At 41.7% G+C, this 19,063-nt stretch overlaps 1 protein-coding gene across 4 annotated transcripts in view; it reads left to right on the top strand.

Annotated features, from left to right (window-relative positions):
• Positions 1-19,063, top strand: part of HIPK3 (homeodomain interacting protein kinase 3) — a 94,285-nt gene that overhangs the window by 43,558 nt on the left and 31,664 nt on the right. For all 4 annotated transcript variants that reach the window (XM_048949655.1, XM_048949658.1, XM_048949656.1 and 1 more), the window contains exon 2: positions 1,483-2,578. In XM_048949655.1, the coding sequence (XP_048805612.1) occupies positions 1,485-2,578 (1,094 nt within the window). In that variant the 5' untranslated portion in view covers positions 1,483-1,484. The remainder of the gene's footprint in view (positions 1-1,482; positions 2,579-19,063) is intronic.

Below are 19,063 nucleotides of genomic sequence, written 5' to 3'. Positions count from 1 at the left end.
CTGCCTTAAGCTTTACCTTCTGTCCTTCTCTGTATGTTAGCTTCATGTCGTTTAGATGAAGCTTCGTGTTGTGCTTTGCCCTTTTGTCGTTAAGGTAGGTCTAAAAACAAACTCGTGCGTAATTTCCACAAGTGCATTGATATACTGATGCACTAAAAATGATGTAAATTAAATCTCTGTAAGGGGATATTTCTTAATTTAAGCACAGTGCTTTTTAAACAGGGCGTTATTTAAGAGAGGATTCAAAAATCTGGAGGACGTTTGCTTGTGTTTTGAGATGGTGCCTTTTCTTAGCGCTCAGCATTCCAGGACACGAAAGTTTAAGATGGTGTTTGACAGATCTGGAGTGGTACACAGCAGGGTCGGAAGAGCTGGGAGGTATGGCATCTGTGAGGTATTCTGCCTCCGTGTTTTAAGGTGGATTTGAGTCTGCTTGTCGTATGTGTGGACGTGGTGCTGCTGTTGTTTCCAATCTGATGTTCTGTTGGTTCATTCAGCTTTGGGTTTGGGAAAGGCCTGTGCAGTGCAGAGCCCAGCTCTGGAAGCTCCTGTGGCACTGCTTTGCACACAGCAGGTTTTCTTATTCCTGATTTCTGAGATGCAGTGGCTCTTTCTGAAAATGCTTTTGAAAAAGGGATGACCTGGAGAAAGGTGGAGTTGATCAGATTGGAACTTTGGGATCAGCCTTCCTATGACTTCCAAAGTCAAAATGATCCACAGTCTTTTAATTTTCACTTTTCTTTTAGCAAGGGAGTAATCACATTGGCAGAAGTGTGTGTATGTGTATATGCCTGTGTGTGTGTGTGTGGAATAGTTACTCTACATTTTAGTTTATCCAGAAAACGACAGTTGTTTATGTAAGCATGTACACATGTGGTATTTTGGGCCCTGTCATGCACTGCTGCTTTCTTGGCAGTGAAATTCCTGGAGAACTGCATGTTGTGTTGTTTGGCCATATTCTCTTAAAAGCCTGCTGGTACTTATGGTGAATGGGTAGGATGATAGGCAGGGTCAGCTCACAAATAAGGACCCTGAAGTTATTATATATCATGTATAAGTAATTGAATTAGTTATTTATCTTATGTTGTTGAAGACTATGGGATCTTTGTATGTGGAAATGCTGGAGGTTTTTAAATGAAACCTGTGTTCTTATGCACAAAGGCAGTTCTTCCACGTCAGGAATCATTAGCACTGCCTGCTGCTGGCCGTCTCCCTTCTGCCCTGAACAGTGATTGAAAACGTTGCCTACTGTACCCAGCTGCAGTCTGAAGAGTCTGCACTGGGCAAGATTGATGACCTTGCATTTTCCGTAAGAAACTAAAGACAAGATTGCATTAAGCTAGCTAGCTAGCTTGGCAAATACACTTCTGTCCTGATTTTTTTTTTGTTTGTTTGTTTGTTTTAAATGAGGAAACTGCTGCAAACCTCAGAAACGTTGAATGTTGATTCTTACCTGTGCTTTGTCTTTCTCTCCCTCTGCAGGTATGGCCTCACAAGTCTTGGTCTATCCACCGTATGTTTATCAAACCCAGTCAAGTGCCTTTTGTAGTGTGAAAAAACTCAAACTAGAACCAAGCAGTTGTGTGTACCACGAAAGAGCCTACCCACAAATCTATGTGAATGGTAAAAACTTTGGAATCTCTCCCCATAGGGTTAGTACTTTCCTTCAGACTAAAAACCCGTTTGACAGACCTCGAGGACAGAACGTTTTGTTGCAGTCAAATGCTGTTGCTTTAAAAAATATTGCAGGTGCTACAAAAGCGTTAGCAGCGCAGGCGCGGCAAGCTCAGTTGGAAGCACCTCAGGCTGGGACACAAGGAAACAGAGTAGATATACTGGAAGGACCCCAGCGATGTGGATTGAAGCGTAAGAGTGAAGAGCTAGATAATCAAAGCAGCACGATGCAGATTGTTGATGAACTGTCCATATTGCCTGCGATGTTGCAAACCAATGTGGGAAACCCAGTGACAGTTGTGACAACTGCTGCAGCTTCAAAACAAACTGGTACAAGTGGAGATGGAGACTACCAGCTGGTACAGCATGAGGTTTTGTGCTCTGTGAAAAATACTTACGAGGTTCTTGATTTCCTTGGGCGAGGGACCTTCGGACAAGTGGTGAAGTGCTGGAAAAGGGGGACAAATGAGATTGTGGCAATCAAAATTTTGAAGAATCATCCTTCGTACGCACGCCAAGGACAAATAGAAGTGAGCATATTAGCAAGGCTAAGTACTGAAAATGCTGATGAATTCAATTTTGTGAGAGCCTACGAATGCTTTCAGCATCGTAACCATACTTGTCTGGTTTTTGAGATGTTGGAACAGAATTTATATGACTTCCTGAAGCAAAACAAATTCAGCCCTCTGCAACTGAAGGTAATACGGCCTATTCTACAACAGGTGGCCACTGCACTGAAAAAACTAAAAAGTCTTGGTTTAATCCATGCTGACCTCAAACCAGAGAACATTATGTTGGTGGATCCTGTTCGGCAGCCTTACCGGGTTAAAGTGATAGATTTTGGGTCTGCCAGCCATGTATCAAAGACTATTTGCTCAACCTATTTACAATCCCGGTATTATAGGTAGGTGTCTTTTACTTTGTTGTTAACTTTGAATTAATTTTTTTTTAAAATGAGGTTAATGGTTTAAATAGCTACTCTTCAAGATGTGTGGTAATAATGTGGAAAACACAAAGGCAATGTAGATCATCCCAAGGTTAAGTAGTTGGTTACCATTTTAGACATGAATATTTGTTCTGAACGTTTTCATAATGCAGATTGTTTTTCCTAGACATATGTTTTGTTTTGCCCTGTCTGAAGCCATCACTAATTGCTATCTTGAGACCTCGGATGAAAAAGAAAACTGGAACAAAAATTAGTCTTCACTTGCTTGTTTAGTGTTCCTTTTCTGCCTTCCTAGTATAACTTTTATGTAAGCAGCTGGACAGTGTACTAGAAATGCCATATTTTATATACTGTTGCCAAAGATTATGCAAACTGCTCTGTTTTTCTCCACTGCTTGTAAATATTTTGCCTTGTTCTTATAAACTTAATTCTGATTGAGTGCCTTCAGCAGCACAGACTTCAGTGAGCTTTCGAGTTAGGGTACTTAAATGTTTAAGGTGATACTAGGTGGGCATTTAAAGTGATTCTGGTAAATGTTTGCATTCTACATTGGCCTTAACATGGTTGTGTGTTTCAGATGTTGTTTTTAATGCTTTCTTTGTATAAGCAATCCCATCAGTGTTACATGTAGCCATTAATATACTTACCATCTGAGGGGCTTTGTTTCCTTCATAAGCTGAATTTGTCTGCATTGAACCCCTTGCTCAGGTCTGCTTTGTTGTTGGCAGTTATACGTCCTGCCTGTCTCCGCAGAGGCAGTAAGAAGCTAGTAAACTAGGACAGTGAGTAATCTAAAGACAATTTTAAATATGCTTCAGCTATTCATGTTGGAAGTGAAAACTTGTGCAATGCAGTTCTGGGCCTGACGAAACGAAGGTGATTGTGGCTCGCGCCAGAAGGAACTAACTGTTATTTAACTGTAGCTTGTAAACAAGAACATCTCCTGTACTGTCCTTAAGTAAAATATTCCTATTAATCACTTGAATTTCCATGTTATTTAATTACAAATTGCAGCTAAGTGTTAAAAAAGTGTGCCAAGTTGATCAACAGAAAACTTGACTGGGAAATCCTGTTGACCGATGCGTACCCATATGTGGGAAATGCAAAGTGAAATACGTTCAAGGGAGCTCTCGAGTTAGAAGCTCTGCACCATGCAAGTCACCGTGTTTCCAGGCTCCTCAGACAGAAAAGTCCTGAAAAGGCAACGTGAGTTCTGCAAGGTGGTCTGTGAGTGCAGATATCTTAACATCTGCTGTTGTGTGCAGATCCACAGTTCAGCAGACACGTGGTCCGAAAACTCTTATTTGGGCTTTTTTGTTTACGGATGTGATTGCAGGGGGTGTGAGCTGCTGCCATCTCTCTTGCCCTCCTTCTGCCCCACAGCTGACAAAGGGAGGCGGCTGTAGGCAGTCAGGCTGGGTGGTCCTATTGTCAGACTTGATTCTGTGGTGTCTGGTTTCACATTGGTTTTCTCTACTCCACACGGCTTGCACACAGCATTGCTAACTGTGCTCAGCTGCTCATATATGCATTTTAGCTGTTGCTTTGTTTTGTTTGGCTGTATGCTCCTTAACAGCTATACTTTGTGTAGAATTTTGACCTATGTACGGCGCAGGGCTCTGTGCCTCGTGCAGGTTGGATTACTGTTTTACGTTATGGATGCTAAAGTGTGAGTAGGCATGGTTTGTTACAAGTGTTCCAAGTGTCATTTCCACTTCCCTTTTAAGCATAAACTAGCAGACCTGTGCATTCTCCTTGGCTCAGGGTAGGAGCTTTACGTGGAATTTAGCTCATGAAAAGACTGAACAATGTTTTTATAGAGAGATATAACACGTGCATCTAAAATTCCCAGTTACTAAGTGGCACTGAAGTGCACTGTAAATATTCAGACTGTGAAGTAAAATATGGTCTTTGTCCTGTGTAGTTTTACAGCCTTTCTGTAAGGTAGTGTTTGAGTCAAGGCTTTTTTTTTTTTTTTTTAAACATTCAAATAAAAGTATCTGACAGGTTTAGGCTATAGTTTGTCTATTTGAATGTTTCCAATGTCATCTCCAAGGTAAATATTGGTTAGGATCATTTTGAAATGGGTTTAAATTTAGTAGGTTTTGTTTGGTTAGGGGTCTTTATTCATTTATTTTCCATCTCAAAGTTTAGTTCTGGAAAAGTTCTTGGCAGGTTGGATTTTACTGTGGACGCACGGCTCCCTACTGACTTAGCGACTCAAGTTGACTCTGCGTTGCCTGGCAGTTTCACAGACTTTGTTTTATTGTTTTGAAGTACCTGACCAGGGTAAATAACATTAGAAAATAGGAGTTTGACTTCAGAAATGTTCAAAAGAGGAAATGCTTTCTCAGGGAGTGAGAAGAGACTTCTGAGAACACACTGTATTCAGATAGAACATATTTTGCCAGAGGTTGTGCTTCTTGTCAATCAACTAAGCAGCTACGCTGTAAAATACAGTTAATCACAAAATTTACTTAAAAGTTTTTGTGTTACGAGAAGGTGGGAGTGATGGTTCAGGTTTGACTTGTTTGACTTATGACATGTTGAAACAAACCTTTAAAAATAATTGAGCAGCAATTGAGACTCATTGAGAACTCCTTTTCTTCAGTTCAGTGCTATGTGTTTCTTTATATCGTATACAAATATACTTCAACTATTTTGATGTTCAAAAGCACTCTGCTGAGTTCTCAAGAATTTAAAGACAAAAGTACGAAGCAGAAGGATTTTGTTTTCCTTTTAAACAGCTGTTGTAGGATCTGAGATCTCAGGAACGGGGTAAAATGCCTTTCAACTTGTACAGTGCTGCAGGGGAAAGGAAGCAGCTCTTTGTGGAAGCAATATGAACTTGGTAGAGTTTCTAGGTGACTTATGCCATTCTCAAGAATGAGGTTTGTGCTTTCTGTATTGAAAGCACACATCTGCCATTGTTGAGTGAACCAGAGAAACACGTAAAGAAGTCGAGCAGAAGTGAATGAAAACACTTTTATCTTATTGTGCTTCCTTTTTTCTTGTGTATGAGACCATCATGAATGAAGCACCGCCAAAGATGGAGGAGGCAGCAAAATCTTCTGTTATGCTGTCTTATTTTGAATGGCAGCATGGTATGTTGGGTCTGTATGTGGATGTGAGTAATAAGTTGAAAACACAAGTAATAAAGCAAGATTAGGACTTAAAGCAGGGACTGTTGTACAGCCAGGTGAATGGACAGTGGGGTGACTTACGTTTCACCTTCTCTTAGTCAACAGCAGAGAAAGAAGTGGTTAAAAACAAATATGAAAATGCATTTTGACATTTTTCATTACCTTTTGGAAATTATTGCTAGAAATCTGATTATTTACTTGCAAGGAGAGAGTATGATATCAATAAACATTAACCCCGAAGCGCTATCTTAAGCTGTGAGTTTCTTTTCTGTTTCAAAGGTGAAGTGTTATTCCAAATACTGTTTGCCTAAAAGGCAGTGCCTGTATTACATGCGGTTTTTATGCTGGCCTGGGCTTTAATATTTATGGGATAGAGGGATCTGGTATTTGAAGCCTTTTCTTTGCTGTTGGTCTCACACTTTAAGACTGCTGACCTTTTATGAGTGATCTAAGCAGTGTATGCCTCTTGTAAAGAAAAAAGACCCTTTTATGTACAGCGTAGGTGATTGGGCCTTTGTCACAGATGGAAATGGTGTAAGCACGTTGCTCATCTGTTCTCTTGATCACCGGTGCCCTAAATCGGAAAAGCAAGCATTTCATCCAAGACTAAAAGCTGCTTTTTTCCCCCACAGTGTGGGTTAGGAAGCGGAGGAATCAACAGCTGTCTCTTATTTCTCAGTCTCTAGTCTCATGCTCATCCACTGAGGTCGAAAGCTTTTCCGAGGCATGGCGTTCTTCTGCTCATGGAGTCATTTTCCTTTTCTTTGTCTCTCTCATAAGGTTATACGTGTTTTGGGAAAAGAGGGTGAGAAGAGAGGCTTCAAAATGTTGGATTCCAAGGAGCAGTAATCTGCACAGCATCACTGTTACCAGATGATCCAGGTAGTTCTGCTGACTTGCCCAGGGAGCCCACTTACTTTTATTTAGCCGTTTCCATTGTCGTGAAAAGAGCTTGTGTGTGGCCTCAGTGCTGTGCTCAGAGGGAACTTGTTGGATCTGCTTTCACAGCAGACCTCTCCTCTCGTGTGGCACTCTTCTGTTGGAGCTTCTGCAGAGTCTTCCCCCTTTGAAGTAGCTGTGTGCAGCTCCAGTGGTCAAGGGCTCTGTTCTACACGTCAGCTGGTACCCAAATGACACAGGTTTGTTCTGCAGCATTTGCCTGCTGTTCAAAGCAGATAAAAATTTTTTTTAAAAGATGCAAGATTCTGTCTAATAGCATTTATGTAGCAGGGTTTGGTAACGATAAAGCCTCATACTTCTCCAATATTAATGTCCTCCCACTATTTACGTGGCTGTAACACCAAGTTTGTAAAATACATCTCTGTATTTACATTGTAAGCATGGGTTGCTAAGGGACAGTTTGTAGCAGCAAAGTCAGTGTTTGTGTGGGCAGAACTTTGTGATGCAAACCTTCATCATTGATTGGGAGGAGCTGTTACTTTGGTTTTGTTTTGTTTTCCAAGGGAAATCACGCTTCTGTTGACTTCTTCTGAGGTTGTCTTCCTAGAAAACCAGGTTTTGGAAGTGAGTCTTTAGTAAACCTTACAAAGCTTAGCATTCCCAAAGTCCCGACGTCACAAACTTGGGACAGTCTGTGTGGGTGTAAGAACTGACGTGTGAGTTAGATTGCATCTTCCTCACGTGCAGCTCCAGAAGGCAGTTTAACAGGCATCGTTCTCATTGCTCGTATAGCTGCACTTGTGGTTAAGTTTCCTATCTTTCATCTCCTGCCTTCCAAGAACTCATCTGCTTCATCACACCATTCAGCTTGTGCTGCTGTAAGTTTTGTCATTAAGAAGTATTTTTTGGAGAGCAAAGAATTGGTTTCCTGATGGAAGATGCTTTCCCTGGCATCCAGAGATCCATGCTCAAACTGTTCAAACTAATTGGGAAAATGAACAGGAAGCAGCATAACTGATCTCCCTATAAGAAAAAAAAAAAGGGGGGTCAGCTGAAGCTGTGGGTTTATGGGGCACTCAAGTGTTGCTTGCAGACTGGAAGGTATTCGACTCTAAAGGAAAACTTGCAGCTTGGAACTGTTTTTCTGTTCCAGTGGTGACAGTGGTAAAATACGATCCCAATGTATTCAGTGTATTCAAGGATAAGCAAACGAGCAGAAGCAGTAAGTGGAGTCTGCTCATTCCTCAGTCAGCGATATCCTTCCTCCTGCTTTCCAACTAAGGGTAGTTGCTAATCAACAGAGCTGTTCCAGACAAAATGCCAAAAGTCACTAGTGTTGCAGCACAGCCCAGAGGGCAGAAAAAATCACGGCTGGATGTATTCCTGTTGGATGGGAGCAGTCTTTCCCCCTCCCTCCCTCCCTCCTCCTTTTACATTTCTCACCCATGGAGAGTCAGACAGGATGGAAAAAGAGATATCTGTTGCGTTCTGCGGTCCTGATGCTGCTGGTCCATAAATCCACCCCCAGCCCCTCCTCTTTGGCCCAGGCATACTTGTCAAGAGAACTGTAAGTTCATCCACCACTGGCTCCAGGCTGCCTCTCCTTCAGCCCTTATGAGAAATGTTGGAGCTGTGGGTGGGTTTTACTCAGCCAGTAGTTGTGCTGTGGCTGGGAGCAGTGACTGGGTCCTGTGCTCTCTCTTCTCTTTTAAAGGATTTGGGGAAAGGGCGAAGCAGCTGAGTTGTGTGGCTTAATTCCTTTCCATGACTGCAGACAGAGCTATGTGCGTGCTCTGTGACTGTTGCACTCGGACTGCTTTTCACTTATCAGTATTCACCTGTGCATTTAGCTTCAGAAAAAAGCATGAACAATTTATGTTGTTTTTTCAATTTTGTGCAATTGTTGTTTTCTCTTGCATACCCGTTGAAGTTAAATAATAATAATAATAATAATGAAAATCCTAGTGGCTGTGTGCTCTTGGCCAGACTTGTTTTCCCGCTGGGCTTTGTAACTTGATTAAATGTGATTAAGTGTACTCCATGTCACTCCAGTTACTCCAAAGAGTGTCCATCAGCAGTACCTGTCTGCAGTGCTTTCTTCCTTTTGTGGATTAGGGTTGGAGGCATAATGGGTTATTACAAGTCAGCAGTAACGCATGAATCCATTGCATCAGAGTAATTTGTTAATTATCCCTAACATCAGATCAGCAGAATTTACCTGTATAGAATACCACCTTAAATCTGGTTTACAAATAAACATGGGTACAAGCTTCTTGATCAAGGGGAGAAGTCATGCAGGAATCAACGGCTCAGGAAGCAACTCCTTTCAAGTCCACCCGTTGCTGTCACATACTTGAAGCTTCAAAAGAAGCTTGATCTGGAGTGGGACATCTTGTTTTTCTCCTTTCACGATGCCTACAATTCTTGCTCAAAAAAAAAAAAAAAAACACTTTTTTTTTTTCTTAGAGGTGGAAATAGGAAGTAAAGCTCTGTTAATATACTTGAGTGTTCTGTCAGGGAAGCAAGATACGAGAACAAGCTAAAAATTCCTCTGTAAACAACTCACACTTAAATATGCTAGCAGATGTTATTCTATCACTTTGAACTGTGCATCACTGAAGTGTATTGGGATATCTTAAAATAGTCAGGGGTGGTGGCCAGAGGCTCTCGACTACTATAGATGGTGAGGCTGCTCCGCTGCAGCAATGAAATAAGCCAGAAGTACATGCTGCTAAGGTCATCTGCCTGCTCAAGGTCAGTGTGTTCAAAGTCAGCTGCTGGGTTTGCCAGCATGGTTACCGTCAGCAGTGCAGATGAGAGGAGAGTCCCGATAATGTGCAGATCTGCTGCGGGGCTGAACTGAGGTGCTCTGAACCCTTCTCCCCCTTTAAAGTTGTGGGGCTGTGATTGCTGGTTTATTTCCTTATCTGAGCAGCCAGTGTTTAATGTCAAGATAAGCTTCTGTGCCTTGTGCTCGAAAACAAATTGTTGATTTGGCAAGTGTGTGTTTGCACTTCGTGTGCGGAGCTCATTAATTGTTTAATTGACTTCCTGTTGTGGACTTCTGTTGTGTGATTACCGGGACCCAACCTCAGCCATTAAAAATGCCCTCCAGGAGTGGCGATCTTGGCTCATCCAAACCTTGTTTATCTATCTACTTGATAACAAATGTAGTTTCACTTCTTTTATTTTCTAGTCTTCATACTGTAGTCTCTCATACCTTATTATTCTCTGTAGTAGAAGTAGAAAACAAGGATGGTTTTCATGGGTATTTTGTGGGTTTTGTTTTTGTGGGGGTAGGGTTTTGTTTTTCCCGCTGTAGAAAAGAATGATGGGGCTCCTGCAAATTTACAGCTGCTTTTATTCTCTCTGAGGACCCAGAGGAGTATCATGGGGATTGGAGAGAATGAAATAGGGCTGGCCTTACGGTTGTCGTATTTCTGAGCGAGATATTTTTCTGAGTCACATTAACAGACACATGAAGCATTAGAAGGTACCACGTATCTGCTGAGATGCAAGCTATTCCAGCCTGTGTTTTCTATTAATCGTGACGGTAGGAGCAACAGCCGAAATGAGAGCACAGATGACAGCTCTCCTGGTGTTCAAATGTCTGCAGTTTGAAGAAAAGGGAAAGCCTGTATAATGTTGAAGGAGAACGAGCTCTGTTGTTGATTTCCATTTGCTGGGGTTAACTGGTAAATTTGTCATGATTGAGAAGCAGCTTTTATTTCTTACACATCAGTTTTACCTCAATGTGATCGTTTTTCTTGCTGCACTGACAGGTCACAAAGACTTGCTCATCGTTTCAGTTCGTGTTTGTGTGTGTGTGTGGGTGTCTATCAAATATCTTAATTGCAGAAAACAGTGGTGGTAGCTGTCAAGCTGTATTTGTAAATACTACATCTAGCTCTTCCCACTGTGCCTGTCTTGAAAATATGGCTGTTTTTCTGTTGTAAGAGCAGAAGATTACAGATCTCAATCAACGTGAAGGAAACTGGAGCCTGCACTTCAGTCTGCACCTTTTCCACCTGGCATGGTGGAATTCACTTTTGCTCTGAAGGTGAGCTATGGGTGCCTTCTGCATCAGCACCCGACACCCAGCAGAAGGATTGCTGCCCCCTGTGCCTGCATGGCCGTGCACCTGTGGCTAGGGCAGCCGCTCCTGTGCAGATGCGGCCAGGGGGGATGGGGGTACACCCACAGCTGGGGCCTCGTCATCCCCTCCAGTGCCCAAGTTAGAAAGCAGGCAGGTTGGGCAACTGCAAATAGTGTGCGTGCATGTGGAACTTCTCACGCTTGGCTGGTTTTGCTCTGAACCAGCACGTAATGTACTATCCTGATTGAAAAAAAGGAAAGGAAGTCTTTTGTGACTTGTAGCATCAAGTGATAAGTGGCAGAAGTGTCTGGTGTAAAAACAAGTACTGGGATGTAATTAAGTAAAACTTACACGGGGGGAAAATAATGCATGAAGTGTGCATATTCTACTGTATGCTTGAGGGCATTTGATCACACGGTGGTACCTGATGTTCTGGAGAAATTTTTGTTTGGTTTGTTAGTAAAGTACCTTCTAAGAAGTGACAGACATCTTTTTTTCTTATGGAGGGGGCAGGGGAAGTAAGCCCAAAGCATTTCCCAGATAAGGCTTTTTAAGCAGGTGGATGCTGTAACGATGCTGTTACCTTCAGAACACGTGCAGTGTGGCTTGTAGTGGATCTGTGCTATGGCCTCCTGTCCCCGTGCTCATCAGCACAAGCAGGGAAGCAAGGTTCCACCGGAGATGGGAGGCAGGGAATGTTTTCTCTTGCACACGCAGTGCTGTGCAAAAGGACTCGTTTCTGCATCTCTCTGAAACTGGTGATAGAAGATCCTTGGAATTCAAGATTCCTCACGTTTTGTTTTCCTTCATAGCCTATTGTGTTCTGAGCCTGGCTTATTTGAAACTATCTAAAACTGTGAGACAAGGCAGTTTGTGTGCCATTGAGATTTATCTAATCAAGTTGGATACTTGCACAGAAGGCAGCTTTCTCAGTGCTAAAACCAGAGCTTTGTGGAACTTTGTTTTGTGGTCTAAGGACTACTGCAAATCTTGCCTTTTTCCCCATGCAGATAAGTTCTGGATGTGTGCACTTAATAACTTTGAAAAATGATGTGCACTACAGAGCTTACAACGTGCTTTTATGTATAGGTAATGCTATATGAAAAGTTTTAAAACAGTATCACTATAGCGTTATCAATTTAAAAGTTCCAAACCTGATTTGAGCTGTTAGAGTATGCTGTAGGTTGCAAACTGATAGCAGTACTTAATGGTGTTCCCAGCGTGGGGTGGATCACACTGGGCACAGTGATGTCTGGAAACAGAACCAGTTTTGGACTCTCGACCTCTCTGGAATGGTAGCTAGATGTGGGGTCATGGGTCTCAGCATTTTTTGGTAATGTGAGGCTTAAAAAGTGAAACAGGAGGAAAGAAATTTGTAGATTGTGCAGTATGACTTCTTCCTTCGCTTTGGTTTTCATCTAGTCTTGAATTATTTCAACAACTTCCACTGGAAAAGCGTTCAAAAGCTTTGCTGTATGTGAAGAATTGCTGGGAAAGCCTTGTAGGCGAAGTTTATCAGGATTATGATTAACTTCCATATGCAGAGGTACTAGTGAAAGTCAGATGTTTAACTCATAATTGCTGTTTCTATTATGGTCTTACTGCTAGTTGAATGACATGAGTCTTTTCTCACACAGAGTTGACAGGCAGTGTAGGTGTTTTTTTTTTTTTAATCAATGCCACTTATGTCTTGCCCTATGTAATTTCCCTATTGAACATAATGTTTAATCTTGGAACTTGCTGGTTTTCATTTGTGTGGGCTTAAAACACACCAAAATAGCAGGAAACTCTCAGATATTTAACAGGGGGGAAAACTGTAACACCGTAATGTGTTAAATAAAAGGATAAGCAGGAATCAATGAGTTATTAGTGCCTGGAGGACTCTGTTGTGCTCCCTTAATCCACTTCCGCAGCGCTGGTAGGGAATGCAGCGGGACCTGCAGTAGGTGAGGAAAGCAAGTCTGTAGCCACGTGGTGGTGCTCATGAAATAATGCATTCAGCATTGCCTAAACCTAATTAGCACTTCATTTCTGGCTGTTCTCAGGTTTGCTGGATATGATTTATGAAGTATTTACAAATGGGGAACACTTCTTACGTTGTGTTTTTACCTACAGCGCCATTCTTAGCTTGTGTACAAACGCAATCAAATGACTCTTTAGCTCTCTTCTAATACAGAGGTGCCTGGTGTAAAACCAAATGAAAAGCCCTGAAACGTACTCTGATATTTCAGTGGTGGGTTGGGTGCATGTCGCGCCCCTGCACAGCTTCCTGTTTTGAAGCTTTTCTGAAACTTCGACGTTTTCATTATTTTGTGCCCAGATCTGCCTTTGCTGAGATGCCAGCTGGGTGCTGCTGGCTGGTATGAGGCTAACGCCAGCAAAATGCCTGTTTGCTGATTTGGTTATCAGCAGTAGAACACCCAGCCCTAAGTACCTGCCTGCACAGTGACAAGGAAGAAAGTGGATGGTGGCTGTTCTTGTTGTTCTGTGGTAGCCACCTGGTCATCACCGTATACATAGCTCTGGGGAGCTAAATCACATTCTTGTTGCTTTCTTAGAATCTCAAAGAAGGCAAAATAGGGATGTGAAATTGCTCATTCTTGTCCGGGAAGAGAAGTGGTACAAATAGGAAAACCAACAAAAACAAGGACTAATCAAGCCACACGTTTGTCAGTATGCTTGTTAACATTATTGTGGAGTAACAGCAGATTCTCTTCTGTAGCAGAAAGGCCTGTAGAGAAATGTGTGAAAAGCTTCCCAGCCTCTAAAATGGCAATAATTGGTGTGTAACAGCACATATTCTTAGTGCTCTCTCCAGCTTGCTGCTCAGTGCTTGCTTCTCGTGGTTGGCAGTTCCACTCCAAGAACACTAAGCTGGCAGGACAGGGAAGTGAGGGAGGAAAGCTGCTTGTACCTGTGTTTGTGGGACTGTGCAGTCCCAGGTAGCAGAAGGGTAATAGAGGAAAGGGAAGGTTACGAGGGGGAAATGTGCATCTTTTCAACCTGGGCATGCAGAAAATGAGGAGGAGGTCTGTACAAGAAAGGGTTACAGGGCCGTACAGCCCTGTAAAGACTGGACTGGAGAGGACGTTAGAGGCGTCCTCGGTATTCTGACACTTTAACCAAGTCTTGACCTTGGAGCTGGACCAAGTAAATTATAACCCTTAGTTTATTAAGAGATGTTATGTTTGTATTAAAGGCTCTGTTGATGAAGAAGAAATGTGACTAGAAATTCTCTAGCGCTTTCATTGCTCCCTTGCCCAGTGAGGGCAAACTGAGGGTTATTCAAGTTACTTCTGATTCACAGGTCCGTTTTCTTTCAATACTTTATTCTGTTGCTCTCAAAATCTTCTCAGAGCTGTATTTAATTCTTGCGGCAAACTTCTGTGAGACTGAGCCTATGAGAAAGTATTTGGAAAATGAAAACCAGCTCAGATTTGTTCCAAAATGCACTCCCATGCCTGCCACCCAAAGGCCTGCTGGATGGGATTCTTTGCATATTTCCACTGGGCATTGCTCTTTAACCAAAGCACCTAGAGCAGATGCTTCATTTGAGATATGAGTGCTGCTGGTATTCCTAGGAGTTCGAGCTCCTCCTCTTCTCTGAAGGAAGAATACTTTGCCTGTAAAACAAGTGGTGTGTGTTTGTTTGTTTTTTTTCCTCCTCAAGTTGGAACTGTGTGGGAGTACAGAGAATAGTGGCAAGTCCTATTCTGCCTCCTGACCTATAGTAAATGTGCTAGACCCAACATCTTTGACTTGAAGCCCTTAAGGCACATATACGTACAAGGGATTACACGTGCAAGTGTTAGAGGAACTCTTGGTTACGTTACAGGTAGGTAACGCTGTTCTCTGTCAGTTGCTCACTAATCTGTGTGATTATTTGGAGTATTTAAGTACCTGCAAGCTGGTAAGCGGCCAGCTTTGCTGCTGTAATAACACCTTACATAACTGGGGCCTTCCCACACGGCTTGCAGGCTTGAGGCTTAGTGGCATGGCTGTTTGTACAGCGCCAGACAGGTGGAAATGCAACAAGAGTTCAAAATGGACTATGTGTAATTAAGAGCATTGCCTTTTTCTTTTTTTTTTTCTTTCTACATCTGTTGGCCTTTGTTTATTCTATTTGCAGCTTTTGTTGTCACATGGAATAGACTGCTGTTTGTCACTAAATAACTGGTAGCTGAAAGGAATTCTTAGCCTTTTCCTGGGTATTAATCCTAGTCTGGTTAAGTGTGGTCACTTTGTGAATGTTAACCTTCTTTGAGCTTGCATATGGCTTGTGAAAACGTTCTAAATGCACTGAAATGTGATTTGAGAAACATGCATGTTTTGCAAGTGCATATGTAGGAGTATTTTTAATACCTCTTACAAAACAAAGTGTTAGGCATGCATTTTTATGTCAGACAGCAATGTCTTACAATTGGACTTAGATGGCAGCAGGATATCCTTTCCTTTGCAAAGGAGGGGAGGATCTGCCTCTGCGGCATCTCATTATTTCTCCTGTATAACCCTTCAGTAACAGGTGGGAGGAGGCAAAGGGCCTTGGAATACATGCATCAGGCTGTAACGATCAGCTGAAAGATATTACACTGGCTCTGAATGATCAAAGATCCATTTAGTATGCAGTTCATTTAGTGTCTTACAGTGAAAACATAAAGAGAGGTGCAGTAGTGAAGGCTAAGAAGGTACATTTGCGTCGATAGCTACTCAAATGCTCTCCCAGCTGCTCCGTCTGCAGCTCATGAGCTTCCTTTTGTTGTTTCTTTTGCTACTGTTTTGAAAGACACAAACTTCTAGCATGACCAAAGCCGGCAGCAGACTCCCACAGTCTGGTTGTGTTTTCTGAAATAGGTTTTATACTCAGCGTGTAGAGAGGTCCTGATCTGTGTCACAACAGTGTTGTTGCGTGAGTGACCGATGCTTCAAAATGGAATTGCTGCCTGCTGATTTTGCTGAGCCCGGCAAGTATCTAGGTAAATTGGGAAAACTGTTGGAAAGGTGATTTCCTGAAGCTGTGTGACTGCTGCCCGAGCTGGGGGCTGCCCCTTGCTGGCTGCAGCTGGCACGTCAGCATGTCCTGGCCCTTGCAAAAATGTTTTCTTTGGATTCTGCTCCTGGCGTACTTTAACCTTGGTGGTGGTTCCCCCCTGGCCCTTTAAAGGACATTCTGGGCGCCTTCATTAGGAACGGCTCTGCTCTGTCTCCCGCTCCGCTTTATTAATCCCAGGAAACAAACAGGACTGCTGGGGGAGGGGGAAGGAAGTAGACTGCAGAATTCTTCTGTTTGCAACTGCTGGTTTTGTCCCAGTTAGTAAATACGATTTTAAAATCAGTTCTTCTTCTGTGTGTGTGAGGGGGACTAGCTGCGGTTCGCTGTAAGTGTGCTTTTAGTTGGATGCTGCAAATGGAAATGAGTTAACAAAAAAAGCAGGTTTGTCTTGAAATTGTCCTTGTTCCTGTGTGGAAACAGGGCATCGGGAGCTCCTCCGAGTTGCTCTCTCTTCCTGTTCCTGCCCTGCAAAAAGGGAAAGGAAGGGTGGGCAGCACAGGCCTTGTTTCCCTGTGGCATTACTGAGTGTGTGGCAGTGCCACAGGTGGTTACTTCAGTTCTCTCCTTATAGTTTGCTTATCCAGCTATTAATAGATCTCTTAGGTACACGTGTGTGCTAACAAGTGGGTGGAGAAAGTAACTGTACCTATCGTGAGTCAACAGCCGGCTTTTACGGCATTGAACTGTTTTTATGTTTAAAAAAGAAGCCCCAAAAAACCCACCAGTGTGGAAAAATCAGATGTTCAACATATTTAGCCTTCTAACCGGTGACTGATGCATGTTCTGATTTCGTTAAAACGGGTAATCCTGTGTCATGCAGCTCTTGAATGTTCTTTACAGCTTTTTTTAGAGCATTTAAGGGAGCAAGTTCATGATGAGCTTGTTGTAATAGCGTACATGGGATAAAGAAATTAGCTTATAGGTTTGTTCTGGAAATGATGACTTGACAGTAGCCTCTGGCAGCAGAATTTAGCCATCAATAGTGTGTTAATCCAGTTAAGTAGAGAGCCTTTCATAGGGAAATACGAGTCATGTGTTCTAGCTAAATAATTACATTTAAAGTAATTGTGGAACTTGTAAACGTTGCCTCTGTATTTTTGTGATTGCTTTGTCGTGCTTATGGCACAGCTATGTTGAAGTGGTAGCACACTTGGTGTGATTTTTGGTGTTATTTTGGAGTGTTCTTACCTGAAAATGTTGAAATATGAGAATTAACTGTGCTAAATTTTGCCTGTTCCTTTTACTATTTAGAAAACAGTGAACAATATGACAATTCTAATTGCACTTGTTGTTCCTGCAGTTTTTAAATCATTGCTATCTTTAAGTAACACATATTGATGAATATGATAAAGCTAGTGCTCTGTGCTTGGTCTGCCTATTAAGAAGGCGTCTCCAGAGATGAGTTTTCTCCATTACATTCTCCAGGATGCAGTTCAGTTCATTCTCTTTCCCCAGTGAAGACAAGTTTAGTAATTTCACAGTTAAGCAACAGTTTAATTCAGCTAGAATCAAGAAGATGCCTTGTTTAATGCATGATTGCTTAATTCTGTTGACATCTGTTTTAACTTCAATCTCTGAATTTGTAGATTTTGTTTAAACATTTTTTATCCACGCTGAAGAGTGAAACAAAGAAACTCTATGATTTCACTTGTCTCTCATTTCAGTGGGTATTCTGGCACCAGTGAGGGATAAGAAATACACAACACAGTGAGGTATGTGCTTATTCTGTAGAACGAAGCCTGTTGTAGCTCTTTTTGACTTGGTAGAGCTGGTAACACGATGCACTGTTAAGATTACTGTGCTGTACTTGATTAAAAGATTGCTACAGATTGCTTCCACTCATTTAGGGCTGAATGTGGGGTTTTGTTTTGTGCTGCTCCCCTCCCGTGAAACTAATTAAGCAAGTTAAACACTTCATGTTGGTTAATAAAAATCTGATGAAATCTTCTAGGACACTTCATGTGGAATGCACATGAGCTTAAGAGATACACAGTTGGTAGCGAGTCTGTTTTATTTTATTGTGTTTATAATAATGAAGATGATTTAGAGACTGTTTTGTTACCTTCCAGAAACTTTCACACCTATATAACTCATATAAATTTGTCTGTATCAGGTCTAAAACAAGTCAGTCCATAAATGTAATCTTCTGTTACAATTATATGTGTGACTACTTTTCATTCTATGGAGTTATAACCACCTTTGTAGTCATAATACTTTATAGATACGTAACACATAGCAAACATTAAAGTGAATGCTGCAGTATTACATTGGCCATCCTGGGACAACGTCAAAAGGTAGGCACATTGTCATGATCTCTGTTTTGGAATAGGACTATCTTGTCTTTTTATTTTTTCTTTGTCTTTTTTTCCTGCTTTTTCCCTGAAAAACAAAAACGAAAAAGCAAACAAACAAAACAAACAAAAAACCCACCCAAACAGTTAGATGAGGTTTTTAAGTAGGTGAAGACCTCTTTCCCTGTTACTTCACCACGGTAGCTTTTTGTCTTCACATACTCTCCATATCATATCAAGACATGGCAAATCCCTGGCGCAGGTTTCGTAGACTACAGTGACTTTTATCTTCAAATTAGCATTCTTTCAAAAAAAAGAAAGAAAGAAAAGCAGCTTGTCTTGGAGGTCTGCTGGGTTTTGTTTTTTTTCCCAGTCGGTTATTTTTAGTTATTTTCCGTTTCCAAAAGTCTACAATCCTAGATCATACTGCAGGCTGATTTCCCTAAGGGTATTTACAGCTTCAGAGACAGAAAATAATATCGAAAAGGGTAAGTCACTCATCTTGTCTTGTTCTCAAATGACTAATGAAAGTACTCATATTTATCGTTATTCTCTCATGGACTCTTTTCCTCATAAAGTTATGTTATTGGTCTCTAAGTCTCTGGTCTCTTGATTTTGTCCTTTTTTCTAACTGTTCTCAAGAAGTTATTTCTGCGTAGGGCTCCTAAGTATTGCAACTTCTTCATGGTTGTATGCTTAGAGATAATCTTAGGTTATGAACATACATGTTGTTCATAGAGCCTCTTCAAAGTTGTTTGACAGCAGTTCTTTCTGGATAATCCTAAGCAAATGTACAGGAATTACTGTTAGGGTTTTCCTTGAGTATATTGCTCTGCTGCTTGTTCATGCTAGACTGTAATCTCTTAAATCTAGTCAGTAAAAATTCCTCTCTTTACTGCTGTCAGATTTGAAATGTAGATTTCATTAGATAAACATTGACACAAGCTATTTGGGGGAAATTTC

The sequence above is a fragment of the Lagopus muta genome, chromosome 6 (genome assembly GCF_023343835.1).
Source record: "Lagopus muta isolate bLagMut1 chromosome 6, bLagMut1 primary, whole genome shotgun sequence".
Classification (NCBI taxonomy): domain Eukaryota; kingdom Metazoa; phylum Chordata; class Aves; order Galliformes; family Phasianidae; genus Lagopus; species Lagopus muta.
This window is presented reverse-complemented; position numbering and strand designations above follow the sequence as displayed.